The sequence below is a fragment of the Parasteatoda tepidariorum genome, chromosome 8 (assembly GCF_982258835.1).
Source record: "Parasteatoda tepidariorum strain Cologne lab strain chromosome 8, Ptep-v5.0, whole genome shotgun sequence".
Taxonomy (NCBI): domain Eukaryota; kingdom Metazoa; phylum Arthropoda; class Arachnida; order Araneae; family Theridiidae; genus Parasteatoda; species Parasteatoda tepidariorum.
This window is the reverse complement of record NC_141762.1, coordinates 21,044,649-21,068,084: the sequence shown is the minus strand read 5'-3', so window position 1 is coordinate 21,068,084 and position 23,436 is coordinate 21,044,649. Positions and strand designations below refer to the sequence as shown.

Genomic DNA, 23,436 nt, shown 5'->3' with positions numbered 1-23,436 from the left:
TTATTATCCATCCCATTTTAGAATTTTTTTAGTTCAAATTTTTGAAGTTTAAGGTCGTCTCCAAACGTAAAAGTAAAAGAATACTTTACTCGAGCAAATTAATATAAATCTTTGTATTGATTTGCTTGCGCATCAATCAAAATATTTTCTGTCGCACAAAATTAAAGAACAAAATAAAAAATAAAATAAAATAAGTTATCTGTCGTATGGGTATAGCGTGTTTTAATAGGTTTTAACTGATAAAATGCTCAGTCTGATTAAATATACTTATGCTTTTAAAACGTGTTACTGTAAAATTAAATAATTTAAAATCAAGGCTAATTGAAATTAAAGAAAAAGTTTTGAATTGAAAAGCAAAATTAAAGGAGAAATGGTATTATTCCTTTGAGAAGAAAAATAATAAAACACCAATATTATTATTGGCATCATTTACAATTAATTTTGATAATAGTTACTCATTGAAGTAAAAATATAACCCATGTACCAAAAATTCAAAACTAATGTAGAAGTGCTACTATTTCGCTTAAGAGAAGGTAAAATGTCACCTTATTCAGGGGTCTGTCCAGATATTTTGTGAAAGGTCCGTTTTTATAAAATTGTGAAAAAATTACTCTTAATTTGTGAATATAAAATAAACGTTAAGTTACATTCTTTGTACCAGGGTCCTGCTTTTATGAATTTGTGCAAATAGGGTCCGGTTATTGAAAAAAAACTTTTTCAAGGTGTTTTTAAATTGTAAATAGATACAAGATTATACTCAACACTGTAAAACTGTAATTAAATAAAATTAAATTTAAAAAAATAAACAGTAACTGCTGCTTCTAAATTAGAGATGCAACATACAAATATTTGGTATTTAGCCTATACTGCTGAACGCAGAATATTCATTTCGGACGAATATAGGAAGAAGCGTCTTCCGAAGACTAAACTTAATTCGTTTACATCCATATTTCTTGTTTTTCCCCCTGGGAAGGGTTTCTTCGATTAACAAAACAATAACGGAGATAAACAAATTTGTGAAGGGTCCGATTAAAAGAAAAATCATTTTGTGAAGGGTCCGCTTTTAAGTTAAAATATTTTGTGAAGGGTCCGTAAAAGGACCCAAATTTCTTCTAAACAGACCCCTGTTATTACAGATGACACCAATGATGCTCAATTTGGGTTATAATGCAATACAGGCATCATGGTAATTAGTGCAAATTTAATAAGTACAAAGTATTTTATGATTATATTTGGAGAGTGCAGCCGCGCCAATACTTTATATTTTCATGCTAGATTTTTTACGGCTCCTCAAAGATATAAGTACTGGAGAAAGTAGCAGTATAGTTTGTCTAAGATAATAACTCTTCCCGCCACAAAGTCTGAGGCCGTCTGGTACTATGGAAACAAGAATGGCGCATTTTAGGGAGGGTAGTTTCACTCTAGGACTAATACAATAGATTGAAGAAGAGATTCTCTTTCTCTATCCAACCCGAGCCTAAACCACTCCAAAACAGTGACCCTGCACCCCTACTTGAAATAGTCATACCTCGTTACCATAGTCACCGCCACAGGTCCAGACGAATGTCTGGGGGAGTTCTTATTTTAGACAAACTATAGCATGGGTGTGGTAAATTTTAACCCACTAATGGTTCTGCACGTAAAAAGTCGTATTTTAACCTGCAGTCTTCTCCACTCAGCAAAACCGGTTTTCCCACGTTATTAGATAGAAAAGTGGTGTATTGTGGAAAAACATTTTCCCAATTTCGCCCATTTGCTAAACCGCCAGTGGGTTTATATCATGAGTTGTTTCGAAGAACGTGCACGATTTTGTTGTGTTGTTCAGTACAGATGCTCATTTTTTTCATCCCTTACAAAGAACGGGTATTTATCTGATAAATAAATAAAATTTTTGATTTCGTTACCATGTATGAACCACTTGTGTATTATGCAGAGGTGTCATATGTACCAAATCAGCAGACAAAGAAATTGAAGTGCAAATGTAATTTTATTACATTTTTAAAAACTTCATATAAATGTTAAACACTGCCAAATTTTGACTTTTATAAACATTTTGACACATGAAACAGTCTTCCCTTTCTAGAGGAAGACCAAATTATTAGTAATGTAAAAAAACTAACGATAAACAATAACAGAAATATAATTTCTCAATAAATTCATTTTGATTTTGTGCAACAAAATAAAGACAAACAAACATGTTATACAATGCAGATATGTTATATGTAAAACAGCAACGGGTAAGCTCTACTAACATTCGATTGCTAAAGGTAAAAAATAATTATTTCCTACATAATTACAACAATGTAAAAATATAAAATACTCAACAAAAGTATAAATAAAACTAAATAAGATATAAATGCTACTTGAAAGTTCTACAAGTAATGATACTTCTATGGAAGGGTTAATGATAATATTTCTTTTTACATATAACATGCACATATGTAAAATAATAAGTAAGAACTTAGAACTACAACATCATAGCGCGATTTGATAATCGCAAGCAAAATAAGAATTACTACTCTAGAAGTAATGCTGATCATGTACGTGATCATAGTTTTTTTACTGTTTCCAAGACAACGGAGCTCTAGTTTTATTGCCATGAAAAAAATTAGATTTTACAACAGCAGTATATCAAAGTTCATTAGGAGTACAGTAAAATATACAAAGTTATTTAATTTAAATAGGTACAAAATGCAGTGGTATCAGCGGGAGGCGGCAGAAAAATTCAGATAGACTTAAAATTTTTATTAAAAGATTTCATACAGTTAACAACAGCGAGAGGCAGCGTTACAAAACATCACGGGACGACGATAACAAAACGATAAACGTCTATGGGACAGTTTAACACAGGTGTGTTGCGGGCTAAAACTTCTGAAAATCAAAAGAATTTTATCAAATAGTAGAAAGAAAACAAATGAAATATAATAAATTTTTTATTCTTAAAAAAATTGTCTGAATATGTCTAATAGTTTTAAATAATGTCATCAACTTGTAAAATTCACAAATTAAAAAAATATCCCAAGTAAAATAGACATCAATAATTAGAGTTTCCGATGTCGTCAGGTTAGCTATGTGAGGTTAATTTTTGATTCTGAGTTAAGAACTAATTTATTTCAGGCTAGAAGTTCCTTTTTTTTCTGCTGCATCCAGTCGATATAAAGAAATATACCCACAAAAATGAATAATTAATTTTTTATAAAATTAAAAAATGGTAAACGTTGGAACCATTATACTTGTCATGTAAACAAATTGTAGAATAAAAAATTATACAGCCATGACACGAGAAAATGTTAATGTTTAATTTAAGAACGTATCTTCTATTCACCTATTGCTTCAAAACATGTGAGAAAACAAATTTGAATTTTATATATATATCATTCCATTATATAATTCGCAATAACATTGTTCCATTCAATGGGTTCCGCAATTCGATCGCGATTCCAAATTGAGGGAGCGTCTGTGGCAGCAAGCCACATGCATCTTTTCCAACACGTCAGCCGCATGTTTGTGTACGGAAGTTACTAGTTCATGAATTATAATACCCAAAACAAATAAATAAAAATGTCATCAAAATGCATGAAAAAACTTTTATTCAGAATTGGATACCTGCAAGTGACGTCATCGTAGATAAATCGTGGCATTTGTCGATTCAGAAGCCAATCAGGCTAGACAAGCACACGTAACGTCCCTAAAATGTCAGTTGCAAGTACCCAATTGAAGTAATTATATTTACCCATATAATTTAAACCAGATTTAATTGGATACCCGTAAGCGACGTCACGCGTAAGAGTCGAACCTCATTGGCTTCTGAATCGACAAATGCTACAATTTCACTACGATGACGTCACTGGCAGGTATCCAATTGCCAGCTTTCAACTGCATTGTTTTAAAACAAAAGATAACATAAACATGGCGGGTCACGTGTAGAAAATTACATACCTCTAATCTAATTATGTGCTTTAGTTAAAAATATTTGTTTAAAATAAATGTTTAAGGACGCCTATTTCTAAGAATAGAAAAGTCTTATTAATCTGGCTCCCACGATTTAGTGTTATTATCGCACGTCTCGACTCGCGCTCCCAATTAAATGGTAGACAAAACATTTACTAACACTACGACAATAACGTTTACATTTTGGATGAGAGTGGAGTTTCGTTATAAAAGCAATGAAAAAAGTAAGCATAACAAAAATATGTTCTTATGATAGTTAATTTCTAAGAAAAATTAAATAACTAGCATCGAATAAGAGAATTTCTATAGGAAAGAAATGCACAACTTCTAAAACATGATGCAGTAAGCTATAGCTAAAAAATGTGTCACAAACTTCCTCAAGAATAGTCACTTAAAAACATTTTTAACCCTTCAATGAAATTATACTTCATATGTGAGGAATCTAATATAATCATCTAATAACATCAACAATAACAACTAAAAATTTTTGGCGGCTCAAATCTATAAAACATAAATGCATAGAGTAAATAGCAATACAATAACAACAACTTCGCAAAAGTAAATATAATTTCTTTGAAATAAATTTTCCACTAGTAAAATTTTCAACTCCTTGATAAATCACAATCCAATTAAATCTCTCAACTGTTCAAATTTTATTTATCATTCATTTTAAGTATCACTCTCAGAGTTGTCATCATCACTAACAAAACGTCTGGTCTGCCTTGGTTTTCTTTTTCGTGTTTTTTCTTCAGGTTCATCATACGCATCACTATCTCCATCATAATCACCACCAGTAAAGGATAAGTCACCGTCCCTTTCCAGCCTCTCTCTGGCATTGGTAAACACTGACTGTAAAACGAGTGAATCTTCGTATATCATTGATCCTTCTACATTATACGTTTGTGCGTTTTTGCACAACAGCATGAAATCGGTCTCCAAATCATCTAAAGAACGATATCTGTGATCTTTAATGCGATTTTTTATTTTTTGAAGATCCACGGGCTTTTTAATGACATCATAATAATCCGGGAGTTCTCGTTTTGAAGGCAATTGCATAAAAGCCTTGCTCAATACTCTATCATCACTATCTTTATAATGGATAACGATGTCTAGAAGCTTTCTCATTTGAACAGTGAGTCGTGGTGGATTTGGTTGCATTTTTTCCATTGGAGGTCTACCCCTTCTTTTTTTCTTTTCAGGTTCTGCATCAGGATCTATTTCTTTCTCCTTCTTTCTTTTCTTTCCCGAAGTCCCAGGAGCACAACGCCTTCTTCTGGTGGTTTCCAATTCATCCAGATTACCATCTTCAATAGCTTTAAGCCACTGCTTATCAGTTAGAGAATCTGAATAATCAACTTCCTTCCTTTGTCGCGAGCCTCTTCCGAATATCTTGTCCTCCTCTTCTTCGTTTGTAAGCCTTTCCACTTCCGCGTCATCTTTAATTAGCCACGGGGGTAGTTCATCCTCTTCCATCAGGCGTGGTTTGCGCTTCGGATTTCTAGCTTCTTCACGCCTGCGATCCAAATCCATCTTTTGAAATAATTCGAATTCGTCTTCGTTTCTCGCAATCATTTGATTAATAGTTTCATCATCAGGCACTTCATTCTCTTCTTCCTCGTCAACTTCATCTTGCGCCAAAATTGCTTGCAAGAAATTATGACGATCAGTGCCGGTAGATTTTTGATCGAACATCCCAGCTTGTATGACTTTTTCATCTAAATTTAGTTTATATTTTGCAGCAGCTAGTATCCGTTCTTCTACCGAGTTTACAGAAACCAATCTTAAAACTCGAACTTCGTTCTGCTGTCCAATACGATGAGCTCGATCTTGAGCTTGAAGATCTTGATGGGGATTCCAATCGGAATCGAATATAACGACTGTATCAGCAGCTTGTAAATTCAGACCTAAGCCACCAGCACGGGTACTTAGCAAAAACAAAAAATATGGGGAGTCGGGACCGTTGAATAATTCTAATAGATGGCCTCTGTCCTCTGCTTTAGTTGTACCATCCAGTCTCAGATAAGGATATGCTCTATAATTTAAGTAATCTTCCATGATAGTCATCAATGTTGTCATTTGACAAAACAGTAAGATACGATGACCAGTTTTTTGAAGTTTTGGCAAAATGCGATCAAGCAATTCAAACTTCCCAGAAGCTCTGTACAAGTTTGGACCTTGAACAACAGTAGTATTAAGCCCCAAGTGTTCCGCATACGCTTCTTCAATATTTTGGAACATAAAAGGATGGTTGCAAATTTTTCGCAGTTGCATTATGGAATTCATCAATGTTCGAGCACCGCCTTTTCCCTTCTTATCTTTTTCTGAACCATCAGTCAGCAACACACCTTTTGTTTGCATGTGCCTATAAAGCAAACGTTGAAGTGCGGACATGTCACACTTTACAACATATTCAACTTTTTCTGGTAGTTGGGATTCTACCTCTTTTTTCAAGCGCCTCAATAAAAACGGTCGCAATACCTTATGTAAACGCCGAATTATTAAAATGGTTTCTTCTTCATTTAGCTCTACTTTTTCACCTGTTGTAGCAAAGGGTGCATTAAACCACTGCTCGAAAGTATTACAGCATTTAAATATGCTGGGCAGTAAAAAGTTCAAAAGGGCCCACAGTTCAGGTAGTTTGTTCTGTAGGGGAGTACCAGTAAGTAACAGTCGATGAGGAGCAGTATAATGCGTATTTAAAATTTGTGTTAATTTGCAATGCTGATTTTTCATCCTGTGTCCTTCATCAATGATCATATATTTCCATCGCACTTTAGCTAGTATAGCTTTGTCTTTAATGACATATTCATAAGTTGTCAAAACGACATTAAATTTAGTAGCTTTTAAGCTTGAAGCAATTTGGCGCCTGATGTTGGGTGATCCTTTGTAAGCATACTTAATAACAGATGGTGCCCAGCGATCAAATTCAAGCATCCAATTAGAAAGAGTGGATAAGGGAACGATTATTAAGTACGGTCCATGTACTCTTTTCTTTTCAATTAAGTAAGTTATGAGTCCTATAGTTTGAATGGTTTTACCCAAACCCATTTCATCTGCTAAGATCCCATTCAAATTATTATTATATAGAGAAACAAGCCACTCTAATCCTTTGACCTGATATTCTTTTAACTTTCCATTCACCATAACTGACGCTTGTTCTTTTACTTCTTCACTTATTGCATGGGCTATGTTGTAATAATTTTGGTAACCACCCATATTCATATATTCATCGTCTTCGGCAGTGGCGGAATTCAAAGCATCTTTAGCTTCTTCTCCAGTTCTTTCTGGAGCTGGTTTATGTGGCTTAGGTTGCTCTTCCTCCTCTTCGGAATCTGTAGTGTCTTCATCACATTCATCGTCATCATCGCTTGCTTCACGTGGTGCTACCTCATATCCGGGATGCATTTCCAACCACGCTTCAAGTTGACTAGCAAGTGGTGCATTTACTCCAGTTAACGTCTTTCCGGTAGCTGTTTCAATTACATTTACTCTCAAATCGCTTTGCTGGGAAGATTCATCGATCAGACCTTCTTGAAGGGAATCATTACCTTCACTGTTTTCACCCTGTTGCTGTTTCTTCTTTTTTTTCTTCTTGGCCTTTCTTTTTTCTTTAAGTTTTCTTTTTTGTTCCAGTTTGTGCTGTTTAACCATGTCCGTTAAGTTATGAATGTATTCATCAGTTTGTGACAGTAAGAATGCGAGCCGTTTATCTTTCTTCTGATCAATCAATTTTCGATATCCTTCTTCATCTTCAGCCATTAAACGTTTCATACGTTCCTTGTCAATTCTTTCCTGTTCTTTTTTCTGTTCTCGCTCAGTGTTCGCGTGGTAAGTAATGATTGCTTTGTTCACTTTTCCGATTTTTCCCATGGTGTTACGATGATATTCTTTGAAGTCTTTCGCGTGCTGCAAAACAGCATTCAAATACTCTTGATGTTTCTGGCGACGCTTACGTTCTTGTTCCAGCTTTTGTTGCTTTTCAAGTTTTTCTGTAATTCTCGCTTCTCGCAGTCCCTGGCGCTTGGTGCGTTTGTACAGTTTGGGGTATAAAGCAGTCTCTAATGTTGTTTCTCGTCTCATGCAGCTGACGACTTCAGCACGCAGTTGACGCTGAAAATTCAAAAGACGAAGACCAATAAGTTCACTCATCGCTTTTGTGCGGATGTCTTCAGATAGATCACCAGGTAAAGAAGACAATTCTTGAATACGGAGGGCAATTCGAGCGGCCAATCTGTTTTCCCTCTCCTTCAATATTTCTATAGGATCAATGCCTTGTGGTTTTGCAACTGGAGTGATTCTATTTTGCTTTTGTTGTTGCATATGCATCATAGCAGGAATAGGTACGTTTTGATTGTTTGTAGGACCTTGAGGCCGATTTTGAGGTCCTTGAAGGTTTGAAGGGGGAGTAGGTTGAGGAGTATTTCCCATAGGTTGGTGTGGTGGTGGAACCTGTGAAGGAGTAGTTGGTTGTGGTTGGGGAGGTGGCATTGTAGGTTGTGGTGGCATGTGGGGATGGATTGGTTGTGACTGAGGCATTGGTTGCATCATACTACTATTCATATTTTGAGGAGGAGGTGCCTGTGATTGTGGACCCGGTCCACGCATTGGTTGTCCGGGAGATGGGGGTCCAGGTGGCCTCTGAGAATATACTGGCTGATTTTGAATAGGTCTTTTACATTGAATAGCCATAATAACACTCTCTGGAACGGGTTGATTTCGTGATAGCAATCTATAAGCCATTATCTGAGCTCGAAGTTGAGCAATTTGGGCAGATGTTAACAATGAAGGTTTTTGATTGCCTCCAGGACCTTGATTAGGCATTTGATTGCACACAGGGGATATATTTGAATTACCATCTGGATGAGGAGATCCTTGGCTACCATTTATAGGATTCTGACCATATCCTGAATGAGGATGATGAGGAGGCTGCTGTTCATTCGTTTCCATATTCTGGGGAATATTGTTGGGATTTTGAGTCATGTGACCTGGATTCCCGGGGGTAGAATGCGGTCCTTGGTGGTAATTTGAGGATAGGGGATAGTTTTGATTTTGCTGCTGTTGACCACTTGCGTGAGATTGAGGAGACATATGAGAGGAGTTCATCATATTGTTTTGAGATTGTGGCATGTAATTCATATTTGAATTCGAAGGTGAAGGAGGAGGTGCCATATGCTGATTAGGCATTTGATAATTTTGGTTTGGTTGCATTTGATTTTGAGGTGGGGGTGGTGCATTTCCAATTGATGAATGGGGGGAGGGCGATAGCTGAGATTGCTGCTGTGGTTGTTGCATCTGAGTTGGATTCATCCCATGAGATCCAGGTCCCATTTGTTGAGGGGGAGGTGGAGGGCCCATACTTGGACTAGGGACGCCAGATCCAGGATGTGGGCCAACACCAGGACTGTGACCGCCACCACTTGGTGCTCCTGGACTTGGAACAGTTTTTCTTGAATTCGCCATCGCCATTAATTGAGCATATCTGGGATCTTCTTGCATGCCTTTTTCCTCCATCGAATTTATAGCTTTTTGAAGCATGTGCAAATTGTCTTGTGGATAATTTTGCTGCTGTGATTGTTGTTGTTGAGACATGTGTTGTTGAGGAGATTGTTGGGATTGCTGCTGTTGAGACTGCATATTGCCAGAGGGCATTCTCGTGATTTGTTCCTTGTTTGACATCTTGTGTGATTAAATTGTCTGAAAATATAAAGAATAAAGAAATTAGTGTTTAAATTACGTTTAGTAAGTAAGAACATATATTAAATCTCCTTAAATTACATATGAGTATTTGCAGAAAAATATATCCACAATAAATAACATATTTCTATACAGTATAGTCAGTTTATTGATCATTTAATATAAAAGTGAGCTAAATAAAATGTTTGTATAATTAAACATTTAGGTAAAACTCTAAACGAAAACCATAATTCTGTCAAATAATAAAACAATTTTTAATACTATACACTACATCTAAGTGACCAATAAAATAAAAAAAAACACCATGATTTTCTCGACATCCCGCGCTCGACTCTGCCTTTTCAAGCATTTTTTCCCCTCAAAAATAAAATAATAGTTGTATAAAACCATTTCTAATTGTTGTCAATGCCTTTTTATTATTAGGAAAAATCATATGACAGAATTCTTAATTAATAAAGGAGATCCGTTTCGCTGTTATCAGCTTAATTTGTTAAAAGTTATAAAGATATTTAACTGTAAATTATCGATTTATCTCTTATTTAACAGAATTTTTATTCTGCTTTATCATAATTATAGAGGTATTTAATAAACATTTGTAAGTTGTCTTCAACTATTTTAAACTAATATGCTGTAAATAACTTATTTCGTTACTTCAGCTATTAATATTAAAATGAAAAGTAACAATTGTGAAAAATAAATTTATTAGAAAAATTACAAGCTTTAGACATACGTTTAGCTATATAGATTTATTCCAGCTGAAAATTATTTTTTGTTATCCTTTTATTTTGCTTTAAAAAAAGCGATAAGTGGTAATTTGTTATTTTAATTCTATCAGGAGAACCAAAATATATGATTTTTCTTTTTGTAAATATAATTCATAGTAAATTAAACGCATGTCTTAAAACTGTTGTGGGTAACGAAACTTTCAACCGAGGTCGATTTCATTGATAGCGCAGCGGCAATAGTTTCAAACAAAATTATTTTTAGTGTGAAGTAAAACCCAAATTTTACGTGTCAAACATTTTCCATTTTGTTCTATGATCTTTTGCCATTTTTCTGGTAACTTCACGGTGCCGTGCTTTTAGAGTTTCTGGTCCTTGTTAGCAACAACAAAAAGAAATTGCCCAAGAAAGATTTGAGGTCATCCTCATTACTAAAATTTTTACCATTTACAAATTTTATTAGGCTACATGGTGAATAGGACATGGGGCTACACGGTGTATTCGACACTACTACCCAAAACAACTCCTATAACTTCATATGTATTGCTAATGATGTGTGAGGCTTCGCATTGTGGTGGTGGAAGCGGTTTTTCAACGGACTTTTGTGGAAAACGGCCTTTTTTACTTTAATTGCTTTCTCCAATTTCACAAGTTTTTGGCAGTATACATCTGGGTACAACTTTCGGTTGCTTTGAAATAGTTCATAATACACAACAACCATGCAATCCCACCAAGTTGACAGCATGATCTTTTTCTGGTGCATTTCAACTTTCGACATTACTGGTTCAAAAAATGAGTTTTAAGTCCAAAGATGAAAATCTAAAGTTAACAATTTACTGATTCTTTTAAAGCAATTTACATCTTTCTCATAACTATTTCTTTATTCAATTACAGAGATACGAACCTCAAAATTTAGGACCATATCATATAAAAGTTGAATTAGTAACCATAGCGAATTGATTTTATTTTTGCTGGTATACTTAAGGCTTCTTTTCCAGAAAATTTCATAGTTGTCTAGTTTTGGCGAAAGCAAGACAATGACCTAGAAAGACGCACAAAATGTTTAGCTTCTTGCGACTTTAAGATAAATTTTAAGGTCACGCCAAACGTATACCACACATATGTTGATTTTTTTCAAGTATTACTCATTAATATGCATCCGCAGAAATATATACCTTCATGTTTCACTATTTTAATGGTTACTCACTAGATTTTAACGGTCAAAGTCAAAGAGAAAGCCTAATTTAGAAGATTTTTGAATAACCTTCCATTGGTCTGTCCATCCAAAGCATTTCGTCTTAATAATTAATGCGGAAGTAGTAGAACACAAAATAATTGCCACTGCTGTCGTTCACTCACTTCACAAATACCATTTAAAAAGTGTGATTTTCTCACCATTCCAGAGGATGTTTGAGTCTCGACCCCTCCCCTCCCCCCAAAAAAAAATCCTGAAAAAAAAATTTTTTTTTTCTAAAAAAAAAAAAAAAAAAAAAAAAACACTTGTCTAATAGTTTTATATACAGAAAATATATCTCGAAAATTTCAGCAAAATCAAAAATGTCAAGTATCCAATCTTGCCTGATTTGTCTTTTTTTTTTTCCTTTAAAAAAAATTATTTTCAAACTCAGTAACAAAATATTTTAAACTTAATTATTTTGAACTTAACTTAGTATTTTGAATACTTAATGAACTTAATTGAGAATTTTTAAGTCAGTATTTTGAACTTAAAATAATAAGAAATGATAATGCCGGATTGCCGAAAAACAGGAAATTATTTTGTATGCGAAAATACTGAAGAAGTCAAAAAACTATAGGGCTTGCAAAAAACTATTTATTTATTTATATATATATTTTTTTATTCAAAGGGCGGGTGAGTGGCTTTCTCAAAAGAAATTACTCGATATAACTTATAAACAGGTTTTTACGCACACATCTTCCCAATCAGAATAACTTAATACAGGTAACCAGAATTTTACTATACAAGTAGTACAAATTCAAAAAATTGTTTGTATTATGACGGCTTAATTAAAATGTACTCATCAAATAATGCTAAATATTAATTAGGAAGTTGTAGGCAGTAATCTGGTTAAAATAGTTTAGTCAAAAGTGATTGATAATCGAATGTTTAATATGTTTCTTTTAAAACTTTATTTCCATTATCTATTATTAATCAAATATTAATAAAACATTTTTTAGTAAAAGTATTTAAAAAAATTGATTCTTATAAATCTTTATCTACTAATTTGTTGATTAAACTACTTGGGCAGCTTTTTTTCTGTTCATCTATTATTGATTAATTGAAATACGCTGGCATCACTATACTTATTAGCACATTCTGAATGAAACTTGAAATCATGAAGACCTTAACTTAATTTGTTAAAATATAATTATTGATGATTTGTTGTTTTTATTCTTTCCTTTTCATTTGTGTTTTTCATTTCAGAATTTGATTCAGAATTCATTTTGTGTTTCATTTCAGAAAAATAGAATTAGATATTTAATAAGGAAAAATTATTCATCAATTTCTATGTCTAAGAACAAAGAATCGTACAAAAAAGTGGAAATATTACAAAGGTGATCTAAGGTCGTAAAATAAGTATTTATCTTAAAAATCATAGAAAACCGCTTGATTTGCAAAAAAATTCAAACACTTTATTTAAAGAAATACTATATAAAGTCAGATTGTGCTCCCTCGTATATAAGATACTTGACCCTTCTATCAGGGAAATCGCGATACAACACCTGCAACAGTTTTTTCAATTTATTTTTGTTTAAATAACTTTTTTTTAACAATGCTGTGTTAAGAATACAAAATAAATAAACCGATTTAGTTGAAACTTTGGATTTTATCATCTAATTTTACGTAGTCTTACATAATGTAAAACTTTTCAAACCTCTCAGTTCATTATTTTATTGACCATTAACAAATTTAATAAAAAAATAATAATTTTTTTTCTTGTACTAAACAATTCTCCGATAAACTAGTTTAATACATGGGGGAAATTTTTTATTTATTTATTAATCTTTTTTACTTTAACAATTTGACTTAAATGCAAGGTAAAAAACGAGAGAAGTAAAAATACATGAAATGGGTAGTAATGTTACTATAGTAGCGTAATAATCTAATTTAAATAACATCATTAAATAATTTTGTAAACGATATTATCGAACTAATGTGTTGCACTAAATATAGATAAAATTAATTTTCATTAATTTTAAATGGAGTTTCCTGAAAAAGGTCTCGTTTTTTAAATGTCAAACATGTGATTGTTGCAGAACGTTCAACTTCTTAACAAAAAATTCTTTTAGTTAAAGGAATTGAAATAATTTTCCTGGCAGTACAATTTGCATTTTATTATTCCAACAAAATAAGAATAATTTGAAAATTTTGTTCATTCATAAATCGCCTGCATTTTCGAAATAATTTTTATTTTCATTCAGTTAATTTTTGATGTATTTCTAACATCAAATAAGGAGGTAGATTGTTTTGTAGTCGTAATGCAATATTAATGGGATTCATAAGCAGCAGACTATGCTTATTTTCCGTTTTCTTAGCAAGAAAATATACTCGCAATTTTCTAACCTTTCATTTTTACATATGGTTTTTTCTATTGTTTTTAAGTCCATTTTTCTAATCAAAGTATCGAAATTTAGGATTTTTTAATTAAAGATAGTTTTTTTTATTTTATTTTATTTACTCATCGAATTTCTTTTTTTTTTCCAACGAGGCTTTTTCTCCTCTGACTGAATTCAACTGCCGAAGGGGTGGAGAAGGGGAAAGAAAATGCTAAATATGCTCTTAATTCTCTTAATGCAGTTTTCACAAATAAACTGATCATAGTTATTTATTCTATTTAGCAGTCTCTTTCGATGCATGAAAAATACAAGGCCACCAAACAATCACAATTTGCTATATAAAGCGTGCTGTATTTTAGATTGTCTATTGAATTTTTCTAAGGCCGGGATAGCCTGGTTTGTAGGGCACTAGGCCTATCTCAAAGAGCTTGTGGGTTCTGTCCCCGCCGGCCGACGACTCCCCGTGTAGTAAATGGTGACTGATGCACGTTAAATCTGTCGAGTCGCAAAGTCCCCCATGTCCTCATAACAAATCAAAACCTCTGGGGGTACTGATACAGGAGTTTGCTTGTCTTCTGGATTGGTTCAAAAATTACAAGGCTACGGAGTTGAACATTAGTAGTCGTAAACCTAAAATTGGGTCGGCTGTTCAACAACGGATATAAATAAAATTTCACTGACAAAATTTTGCCATTGCATGCAATCAACAGTTTTTGATAGGTAGTTAAATAGTATATAATTTCCTGTTTTTAGATTTTTTATAAGTATCTTTGTTTTTGTGCAATTAACATTAAAAGAATTTTTTAGCATCATCCAAAGCGGTTTTCTTCAGCTTAAGCTAGAAAAAATTTAGATTTCAAAGAATCTAAATACTGATAAACGCGTAGTTTATAATTACTTTCTCAAAATCCACAAATCGTATCATTTTATTGCTTTAAAGTTTTGAGGAAAAATTCATAGAAGTTATAAAAATTATCAAGCGCTATTTCTCCTAAGCGACCTCTTTATTTTCTACTTTTTTTTAAGGTATTGTGCTGCCTGATAATACTATATCATCAAAAGTTTGTTAATTACAAAAAATACGCAAATTAAAAATTTAGCCTAAAATTCAAGATGGCGAGGTTAGGGTAAGTCCTAAGGTCCTAAGTTTTATCCAAACAGAACTGCTACAGAATAGTTAATTTCATAAATTGAAACTAAAGTTTAGCAACCAATTGGTCAAAAGATGTTTAACTGTACAGTACTATTTAGACACTGAATATTGCTCTGCTTGAATTTTTACAAGGACGTCTCCTGCATCCAGTTTATTTAAGAGGGGGGGGGGTGGAGGCGAAACTATGATCACTGTTTCAAAACCTCTATAAAATACTACATTTCATCAGGAAAAAGAAATTGACGAAAATTCCTTTTATCTCCAAAATTATTAATTATTTTTTAAATTTTTTTAGCCTGCTTTTAACATATATATTGATTATCTGAATATTAAGGGGGTCATTTCAAGCTTTCTAAGTATTAAAGGGGCCTGTACCCATCTTCTCCGCACCAACGATGCCCATGAATTTTAGTTTTCTTGACAGAATTCTAAATTTACAAAAATACAATGAGCTAAAAAAAGTGAAAAAAAGTATAAATAGTATGAAATATAGTAATGAAGAAAAAAAAAACATTTGATTTTTAATTAACTTGAACAATTAATTTTTCAAACATATCAAAACTAAAGTTTAAATAATAAAAATTAAAGTGCAATATAAAAATTAAAGTGCATAGCATATCGATCACCATATACCTATACTAAATACACCTATACTAAAATTCCCTATACCAACATGTATTGATATGTTTCTCGTAATCAATAGTATTATCAGAGATAGCATTCTTTTCAAAGATATTCTTTAGGGAGAAAAATAATATTTAATTTAAAAAAAAAACTGAAGAGAAAGAAATCGAACCACAAAATTAGTCCTTCAAATTAAATCTGTTTTCTTTCTCATGAATACATCAAATCTAGAATATATTCATGAAAAAGCAAACTGTATATACATCAGTCATGAATATATCTTTCTATATCAAAACATTTAGTGATATTCATTTATCATACTCATAGAAAATTATAAATCTACAAAGTACAAAAAATGACATGCAACATCAAGTATTACAATGTGTTTAAAACATTAGTAGCAGCTAAACTATGAAATAGAATTTTAAATCATGACCTTTTATGGTTTTGAACAAATTTAATCCCTTAAATGTCATATTACATAGGGTGCTTAATAGGAAAATTTCCTTGATTTACATTAAAACAAGATACAGAAACGAGGAAAGTTTGTTAAGAAGAAAAGAATTCAAGTTATACAATCTTGATTTAGGACTCATATAAAGAGAACTTGTTCTATTAGGGCCTGATTGATATGCATACTAAAAATGTCTGTGGCATTCAAATCAGAAAAATTTACACCATTTGGGAACAATTCAATGTTACTTAAAAAGTTATTCATATTAAAATGCTAAAAAAAAAAAAAAAGATTACATAAAAGGGGAACGCATAAATCTACGAAAACTGAACAATAATACTCATAATATTTCTTCCATCGATTATTTATGTTAATATAATTTAATTATGTTATGTTAATTTAATTTAATTAATAAAAGTTCTTCATATGGTCCATTTCTATTTATGTGAAATTATTTTCTATATATCTTATTTTCTATATATCTTTAATATCTTATATTGAAAGAGTAAGCCATACTTATAGCAATAAAATTAAGAAAATATAAATGTAATAAGATATATTTAAATTAATAAAACGTACGGGCAATATATATGCTTATTAATACGTTAACATACGAATTATATAATATGTTAATATAAGAACGAGCAAGTATTGAAGTCCTCTAATTGTAGCTATCAAAAGTATTTTTAATGAATAGTATATTTAAGGGTGTATTTTATAATAGTCAGGTGTAGCATTAAATATTTCATTTGATGCATTTATACACAACAAACAAAATTAAAAATTAGTTTTGAAGTAAATAATTTGAACATTAAAATTAACAAATTTTATCTAAGCTTTAAAACAATTACTACTTATCCTTTATTAGCATTAAATGAATTAGCTAATGTTACTATTGAAGTTCATTTATCTGTAGAATTAGTTTGAGAGCTTAATCTGAATAGTAAGAAGATACTAAGATTATATGGACGTTTTAATTTATAATTAATAGAACGCCATATTAAAACTCAGTTGTAGAATTATATAAGGTAAGGAGATCTAAATTTTTCAAGGAAAAATAAATAATATCAATGTTTGTTTCTGAAATTCCACAAAAATGAACATATTTTTCTCAATATTTACATAAGTTGTATAAGATAAATGGCAAGTACCTATTGAAAAAAAATTAGCAGCCGACAATAACAGAAAACCGAAACAAAAACAATATAAAAAGCGTTTCTTGCAATGATGCCATCTTAAGTTTTAAATACTTATAATTACTTTTTATTGCAACATTAGGATTAAAAATAACTAATTAGTAATGATTGAGAACAAAATAATTAATCAATTGTTGTTATGGTAATGTTTGTGATTAATATTGATTTTGAAAAGGTATTTAAAGCTTTAATATTTCCTAAATGGCAACTGATCACTAAAGCGTTTTCATTTAACAGAAATAGATAGCCGGAGACGTCAGGATGTAAATTGAAATCATAAATAAATATGTCTTCTAGCAGCCGAACTGTTTAGCTAGATTTCATGGAATCTAAAGTGGAATTTTCCCAACAACAAAAATGCGAGAGTAGATATGCACTTTATCTATGTAATAATAAAAAGTAAGAAACCTTAACATTGACATTTCATTCTTTTATTTTGTTTCATGTCACCTTAAGAGTTGCGTTTTGTTATTTCGTTATTATCGAAACTTATAAAGTTGAGTATATATGTTTTTTGTTGATTCAGGCATGCATCGATTTCTGGAAATAAACCTAGCAATGAGAAGAAAGATTCAACTTCGCCTAAAACTGATTGTGATGAGCCCAGTGTTTGGTAAAGTTTTTATTTATTACAAATATCTATTTTGCATTGAAGGAGATACGAATTTTGTGAATTATTTATAATGATAAAATTATAAAATCCAATCTAAAAGAAGTTTTATCTTTAGAAGGGGTTAATATTATTATGTCTGACTTAATAAGTTTTCAGATTTCAAATCACTTTTATGTTAACTGCACAATGAATAAATTTTTTTGAGTGATATGATTTAAATATCTGTAAAGCTTTCAACCAGTTATGCATACTTTAAAGATACAAGTTTTAATATACCCCTTAGTAATTCATTTGTTATTTTTAATGGCATATACTTAATTACTTATATTTAATTTATCTATTGGTAATTGGAAACTAAAATCTGATTACATTTTGGCATTAAAGCATTTCATTTTAGATTTCATTGTAATATAATTTTTTTGAGTGAAATGTCTTCCAGGTAAATGTGTATAGTAATGTATAAACTGGAAACCATAGTTAAACTCGCAACAAGTTACTATTCACTATATAGTTTGTGACGGGGATCTTTCCGTATCGTGATCTGTTGCGCCAACTACAATCCCCAAGGTGCCAAATAGATTTTAAACTTGAAAATTTAAAAAAAAAAACATGTCGATGTTTGCCTGGGGGTGGCTACGAGTTATACCTTTTGAGTTGATCCCTTTCTTTGATGTTTTTTTTAGTTTCTCGCAGGTCATTGCCCGGAAGTTTCCAAGACTTGGCGATTATTTTGCCACAGATCACGATACGAAAATCTCCCCATTTGTGACAGCAAAACCATCCTTCATTATGTGAAAAAAATTGGTTGTTAAGAAATTGAATAGTCAAAACAATTTTGCCATTTGTATTTCGCAAATGAAATGTTTCATTTTAAAGTGATTATATAAACTAACTGTATGTCTTTTTCTATACGCTGTTTATTTAACCCCTTAACTTGTGCTCTCGAGTTAACTCGAGCGTGCTAAACAGACCAAACTGTGCACACTGGGGATAATTCGAGCGACATTGTATTTTACGCTGCTATAATTTTTCATACTCGAATATAACAAAGTGAAAGGTAAGAAAAAAAAATCATTTTATTGATATTTATCATTTACATAGGATTGTAAGCTATAACACTTATTTATTCAAGAATAAAATATAGCCTTTTTCCATTGAAAAAAAGCACAGTATATCAAAATTGTCCACCAAAAGAAAAGTTGAACCAGGAGCGGCAACAGATGGAAGCTTTGTTCTAAAGTGTGTTTTTTTACATCAAAAAATTGATTTTTTTTCCAAAAAATCTGTGCGTTAAGGGGTTAATCGCAAAATGCCTCATTAACAGTGATGTGACTTTTGTTGATGGTTTACCTAGCTTGGTCTATGGATTTAGAATTGTATTTCTTGTTTACTTTATCTTTAGGATAAAAGGCATCTATAAAAATGTAAGCAAAAATGTACTGAGCAGTTTTTCCCTTTTCAGTGAAAAGTATTTTTAATTTGTGATGTCATAGGGCTTAAATGTGAAGCATATTTATTCAAGTTTTGTTCGCTTAGAGTTATTATCATTTTTTTTTAAACGTAAGATTTAATTTTACTTAGCCTGGTGAAAACTGATTAAATTATATTTTTGTTAAATATAAACTTATTATTTTTCTTTTTATATTTTTCATATATATATATGTAGGAGTTTGCGGAGCATAAGAAGAAATAGAAACAATAATTTATTAATCAAACTTAACATTTAATAGGAAAAAAAAGGAAATAAGCTTAATGGTGACATGGTTGGTGAGAGCCGCCTTCTCGCAGTGTCGTCGAATCGAATGTGAATATGAAATTAGATTGTTGTACGGAAGAAAGAGTTAATTATGAATTCGGGACTCGTTGGCACCGGTTAATGAGGAAGTAGATGATGAAATTCTCTGGAGTATTACATGATGATGGATGATGCAATCTGCTCAAATATTACACTATGACACTGAAACTCTACATATATGTATATATATACATAAATAATTATTGAGAAAAATGGAAAAAGTTTTTAAAAAAAAATTCTGTTTTTTTTAGTTTTAAATAAATTCAAATAATTAAAAGTATTCAATTTTCTGTAAACATGTTATTAGGTTTGCAAAAATATTGAATGCTTGGAACATAATAATATTTATATAAAAATTATCATATTTGACATTAACATGACTAAATATGCATGTAGCCTTTCATTAATCTTCCTGCTGGCCAAGTGGTCCTTCACTCAAAAAGGTTGTGCACTCTTATTTTAAAACTAATACTTGTTCATAGTGTGACTTCTATGTTTTTAAGTTAATCTTTTGGTCTTTTATTTAGCAAAAACGTTTGAAATTCATAATTCGTGTAATCTTCTTACTCATAGCAATTCAAAATGTTTTCGATTGATGGGAATATTATTCGAGTAAAAACAGTGTTCATAATCTACTAGGAGCATGTTCTGATAAAATTGCAAAACAAATTTCAGTTTCAGCAAAACAAATTGGAAGTGTTTAAAAAGAAACTGAATCAGTAAATTGGAAAAGTGCTAAGATGATAATCTCTTTCCCTCTTTTAAAGTAAATTTATTTTCTAAAAATAAATTATAATGTATTAATTTCCTCAAATGGGATGGTTGAAGAATATATACTTTAATTTTATTTGTGGGTAGGAACTTCTAAAGCTTTTCATGCTTATTTTCTCATTCCCTTACTATTATAATTCTTTTGCTCTGAAAAAAATGACACTTTTGTGAGGGATTAATTCTAATGTTTTGAAAAACTAGTTAAAATATTTGTTTGTTTTACTTTGTCATGTTTTAAAACTGTTTAGGGCTGACATATCAGGGATCTGTCCATAGCAAATTTACAACCGTTTAGCGGTACCTTCACAAATTCAACGTTAGAAAAAGCGGTAGTTTCACAAAATACTTGATAAAAGCAAATTCTAAGATTCTCCGCCTCTTAAAATTTTGTTTTTGTATCCCCATAAAAAAACTATAATTCCCAGAGTTTCTTTTAAATGAAGCAACGAGGTTCTCTCTCTATAAACTACACAGGAAGTCAAAATTTGAACATCATTCTAAACATTCAAACATCATCTTTAACATTATAGTAAATTTATTCTAACAGACCATCTTTTTTTTTTTTTTTAATGAAAAATTGTTTTCCCTTTGAAACTTTTTTTTCATGACCTAATCGAAAATTTTCTCATTATGAAAATAACTTTTAGTACTGTTATGCAAGTTGAAATTTAACTATGGACAGTGGTTTTTTAAATTTGGATACAATGTTTAGCTCGAAATTTCACAATAGCAAAGTTATTTTTTAATATATGGGGGAAAATATATAGAATTTTACCAGACATAAATGATTTTCATTTGTAGTGACAATTTTTGAACATACTGTCTTATTTTACCATGTTTTGGGGTCGAATTTTCAATCTAGCTTTTAATTTTCTCAAATTATATCTAAATTTCAACAAAATAGGTATCTCTCAAAAAAACCTAGACATGCCCCTGCATATACTTTAAAATATATACAATAAAATTATTATTTTAATCATGTATATAACTAAAATTATTATTCTCACACCATATTATCATTTTGTATTTTTTTTTTAAATATTTAGTGTAACTTCTATGTTTTTCTAGTTAATTATCTTCTTTCTATCTTATTATCAAAAATAAAAACTTTCTGACATAATTTTTTTCTTACTATTATCACTGCCTGAAAATAACCTATTTGCTGAAATTAATCCTAATAAACATTGCATGCAATATTGTCCAAATAACACTTCTTGTTTCTAAAAATTTTTTCTCCCAAATATTTAGCTTATCACTTTTAGAAGGGAATGTTGATGCAACACAGGAAACGGTTGTGCGTTGCTATCTTCTTAATGTGCTTTCATCACGTGAAGATTTGAAGTTTGAAAATGAAGGAAAATATGCAGTTCTGCATTCCAGGTTGTCATGAAACTTTATTTTATTAATTTGAAACCTAAAATTCATTTCTAAATGCTTCTTAATTTATACTGTATCCTGATCCTAAACATAGTATTGTTACAATTGCTCTTTCATTTTTATCTTTGTACTCTTGTTTCTTTGCTTTTTTTTTCCTATTCTTTTCTTTTTCTTCTTTTTTTTTTTTGGTTTTTGTTCACTTATTAATGGTATAAATTTTATTATTTAATTCTATTTCAGTGAAGAATCAGAAGATACCTTTGGCTGTTTTTTCCACAGACTATCAAAAAATGCTGTTTTGACAACCGAAGATGAAATAGGAGGAGATGGTTCTAAGCAATATACTTTCTTCATCTGTATGATTGCACCCGAAAATGATAAAATTATGGAATCATATCCTTAAAATATTTGATTTAATATTTTAGATAGATTTTAATTAAGGTTCTATTTTTTGTTTTATATATGCAGAGTATATCCCAGTGTATAAGTAAATTTTTCAAACCTCTAAAATTTTATGAAAATCAGGGGGTTGACACTGTTATGTCTTTTCTCTCATCATATTTTCTTTATATATAAAGATTTTTTTGGGATCAATACTTTAAGTTGCATTTAGAAAAAAAGGGGTTAGAAAATTTATTCAAGAGAAGTTTAAAAAAATATAACACAATGAAAACTTTTAAAGCATTGTAGATTCCGGAACATCCAGATTCACAGTAATGTTATGCCTAATAATTTGAGAGCAAATATATCATATCCAGATAGAACAATCTGAAATATTTTTAACTTGAGAAAACTTTGTTAATGATTCTTTTTTTCAGGTTTTTTAATTTTAGAAATTTTCATATTTTGTTTTTTACTATCTTGTAATCGAAAATAGGGGATCGTCTTGTTCAATTGGTCAACTTACATATATGGATATAGAGTATTTTTATTTCATAATTTTTTTTAATTTGCTCTAAACCTTAGTTAATTTTTCATTTTTAAGACCTTTCTTAAGCCTTTAAGTTAAGTAATCTTATATTATACACATTAATTAGATATATTTCATTACATTGTGTTAAAGATATTGAAAAATAGCTTTACTAATATTTGTATTAATTAAAATTTACATAAACTAATATCTATATCTCTGAACTAAGGAATAAAATGAAAAGAGAGTTCATGTTTGTTTTTCTTAATTGTTTTGTTATAATTAAAGCCTGAAATATTTATATAAGTTAGTAGAAAACATTTTTTGAAAAATGAATCGATAAATCAGATTATAGTGTAAGTTGGCAACTTGTGGGACAACAATATGATGCTACACTTGGACAAGTAGTTAACATGTGGGGAAATTTGGTTGTTTTTGCCACTTTTGTTTTTAACTCTTAAACTCAACTTAGACAGCTAATCAACATATTTAGTTTGTCTACATAAGTTGTTACTCTATACTAAATTAACTAATTTTATAATCTGATTCATTTACTAATGAGTAATTAAATATGCACTTAATTAAAGTGTTTAGTAATTT

At 30.9% G+C, this 23,436-nt stretch overlaps 2 protein-coding genes across 2 annotated transcripts in view; one reads left to right on the top strand and one right to left on the bottom strand.

Moving 5' to 3' along the window:
• Nucleotides 1-23,436, top strand: part of LOC107438952 (protein Njmu-R1) — a 40,658-nt gene that overhangs the window by 4,405 nt on the left and 12,817 nt on the right. Inside the window, exons 2-5 of the mRNA XM_043042882.3 lie at nt 17,608-17,769; nt 17,897-17,983; nt 21,798-21,929; nt 22,167-22,319. Of these exons, the coding sequence (XP_042898816.1) occupies nt 17,693-17,769; nt 17,897-17,983; nt 21,798-21,929; nt 22,167-22,319 (449 nt within the window). The 5' untranslated portion in view covers nt 17,608-17,692. The remainder of the gene's footprint in view (nt 1-17,607; nt 17,770-17,896; nt 17,984-21,797; nt 21,930-22,166; nt 22,320-23,436) is intronic.
• LOC107438951 (SWI/SNF-related matrix-associated actin-dependent regulator of chromatin subfamily A member 2) lies at nt 1,969-17,406 on the bottom strand. The gene is made up of 2 exons (XM_016051375.4): nt 17,326-17,406; nt 1,969-9,645 (listed from the first exon to the last, which is right to left on the bottom strand). Exon 2 carries the CDS (start codon nt 9,625-9,627, stop codon nt 4,621-4,623), a length of 5,007 nt encoding a protein of 1,668 aa, XP_015906861.3. The 5' UTR covers nt 9,628-9,645; nt 17,326-17,406; the 3' UTR covers nt 1,969-4,620.

Excerpts from the sequence above, each read along its gene's own strand:
- LOC107438951 (XM_016051375.4), bottom strand. The coding sequence starts at position 9,627 with ATGTCAAACAAGGAACAAATCACGAGAATGCCCTCTGGCAATATGCAG.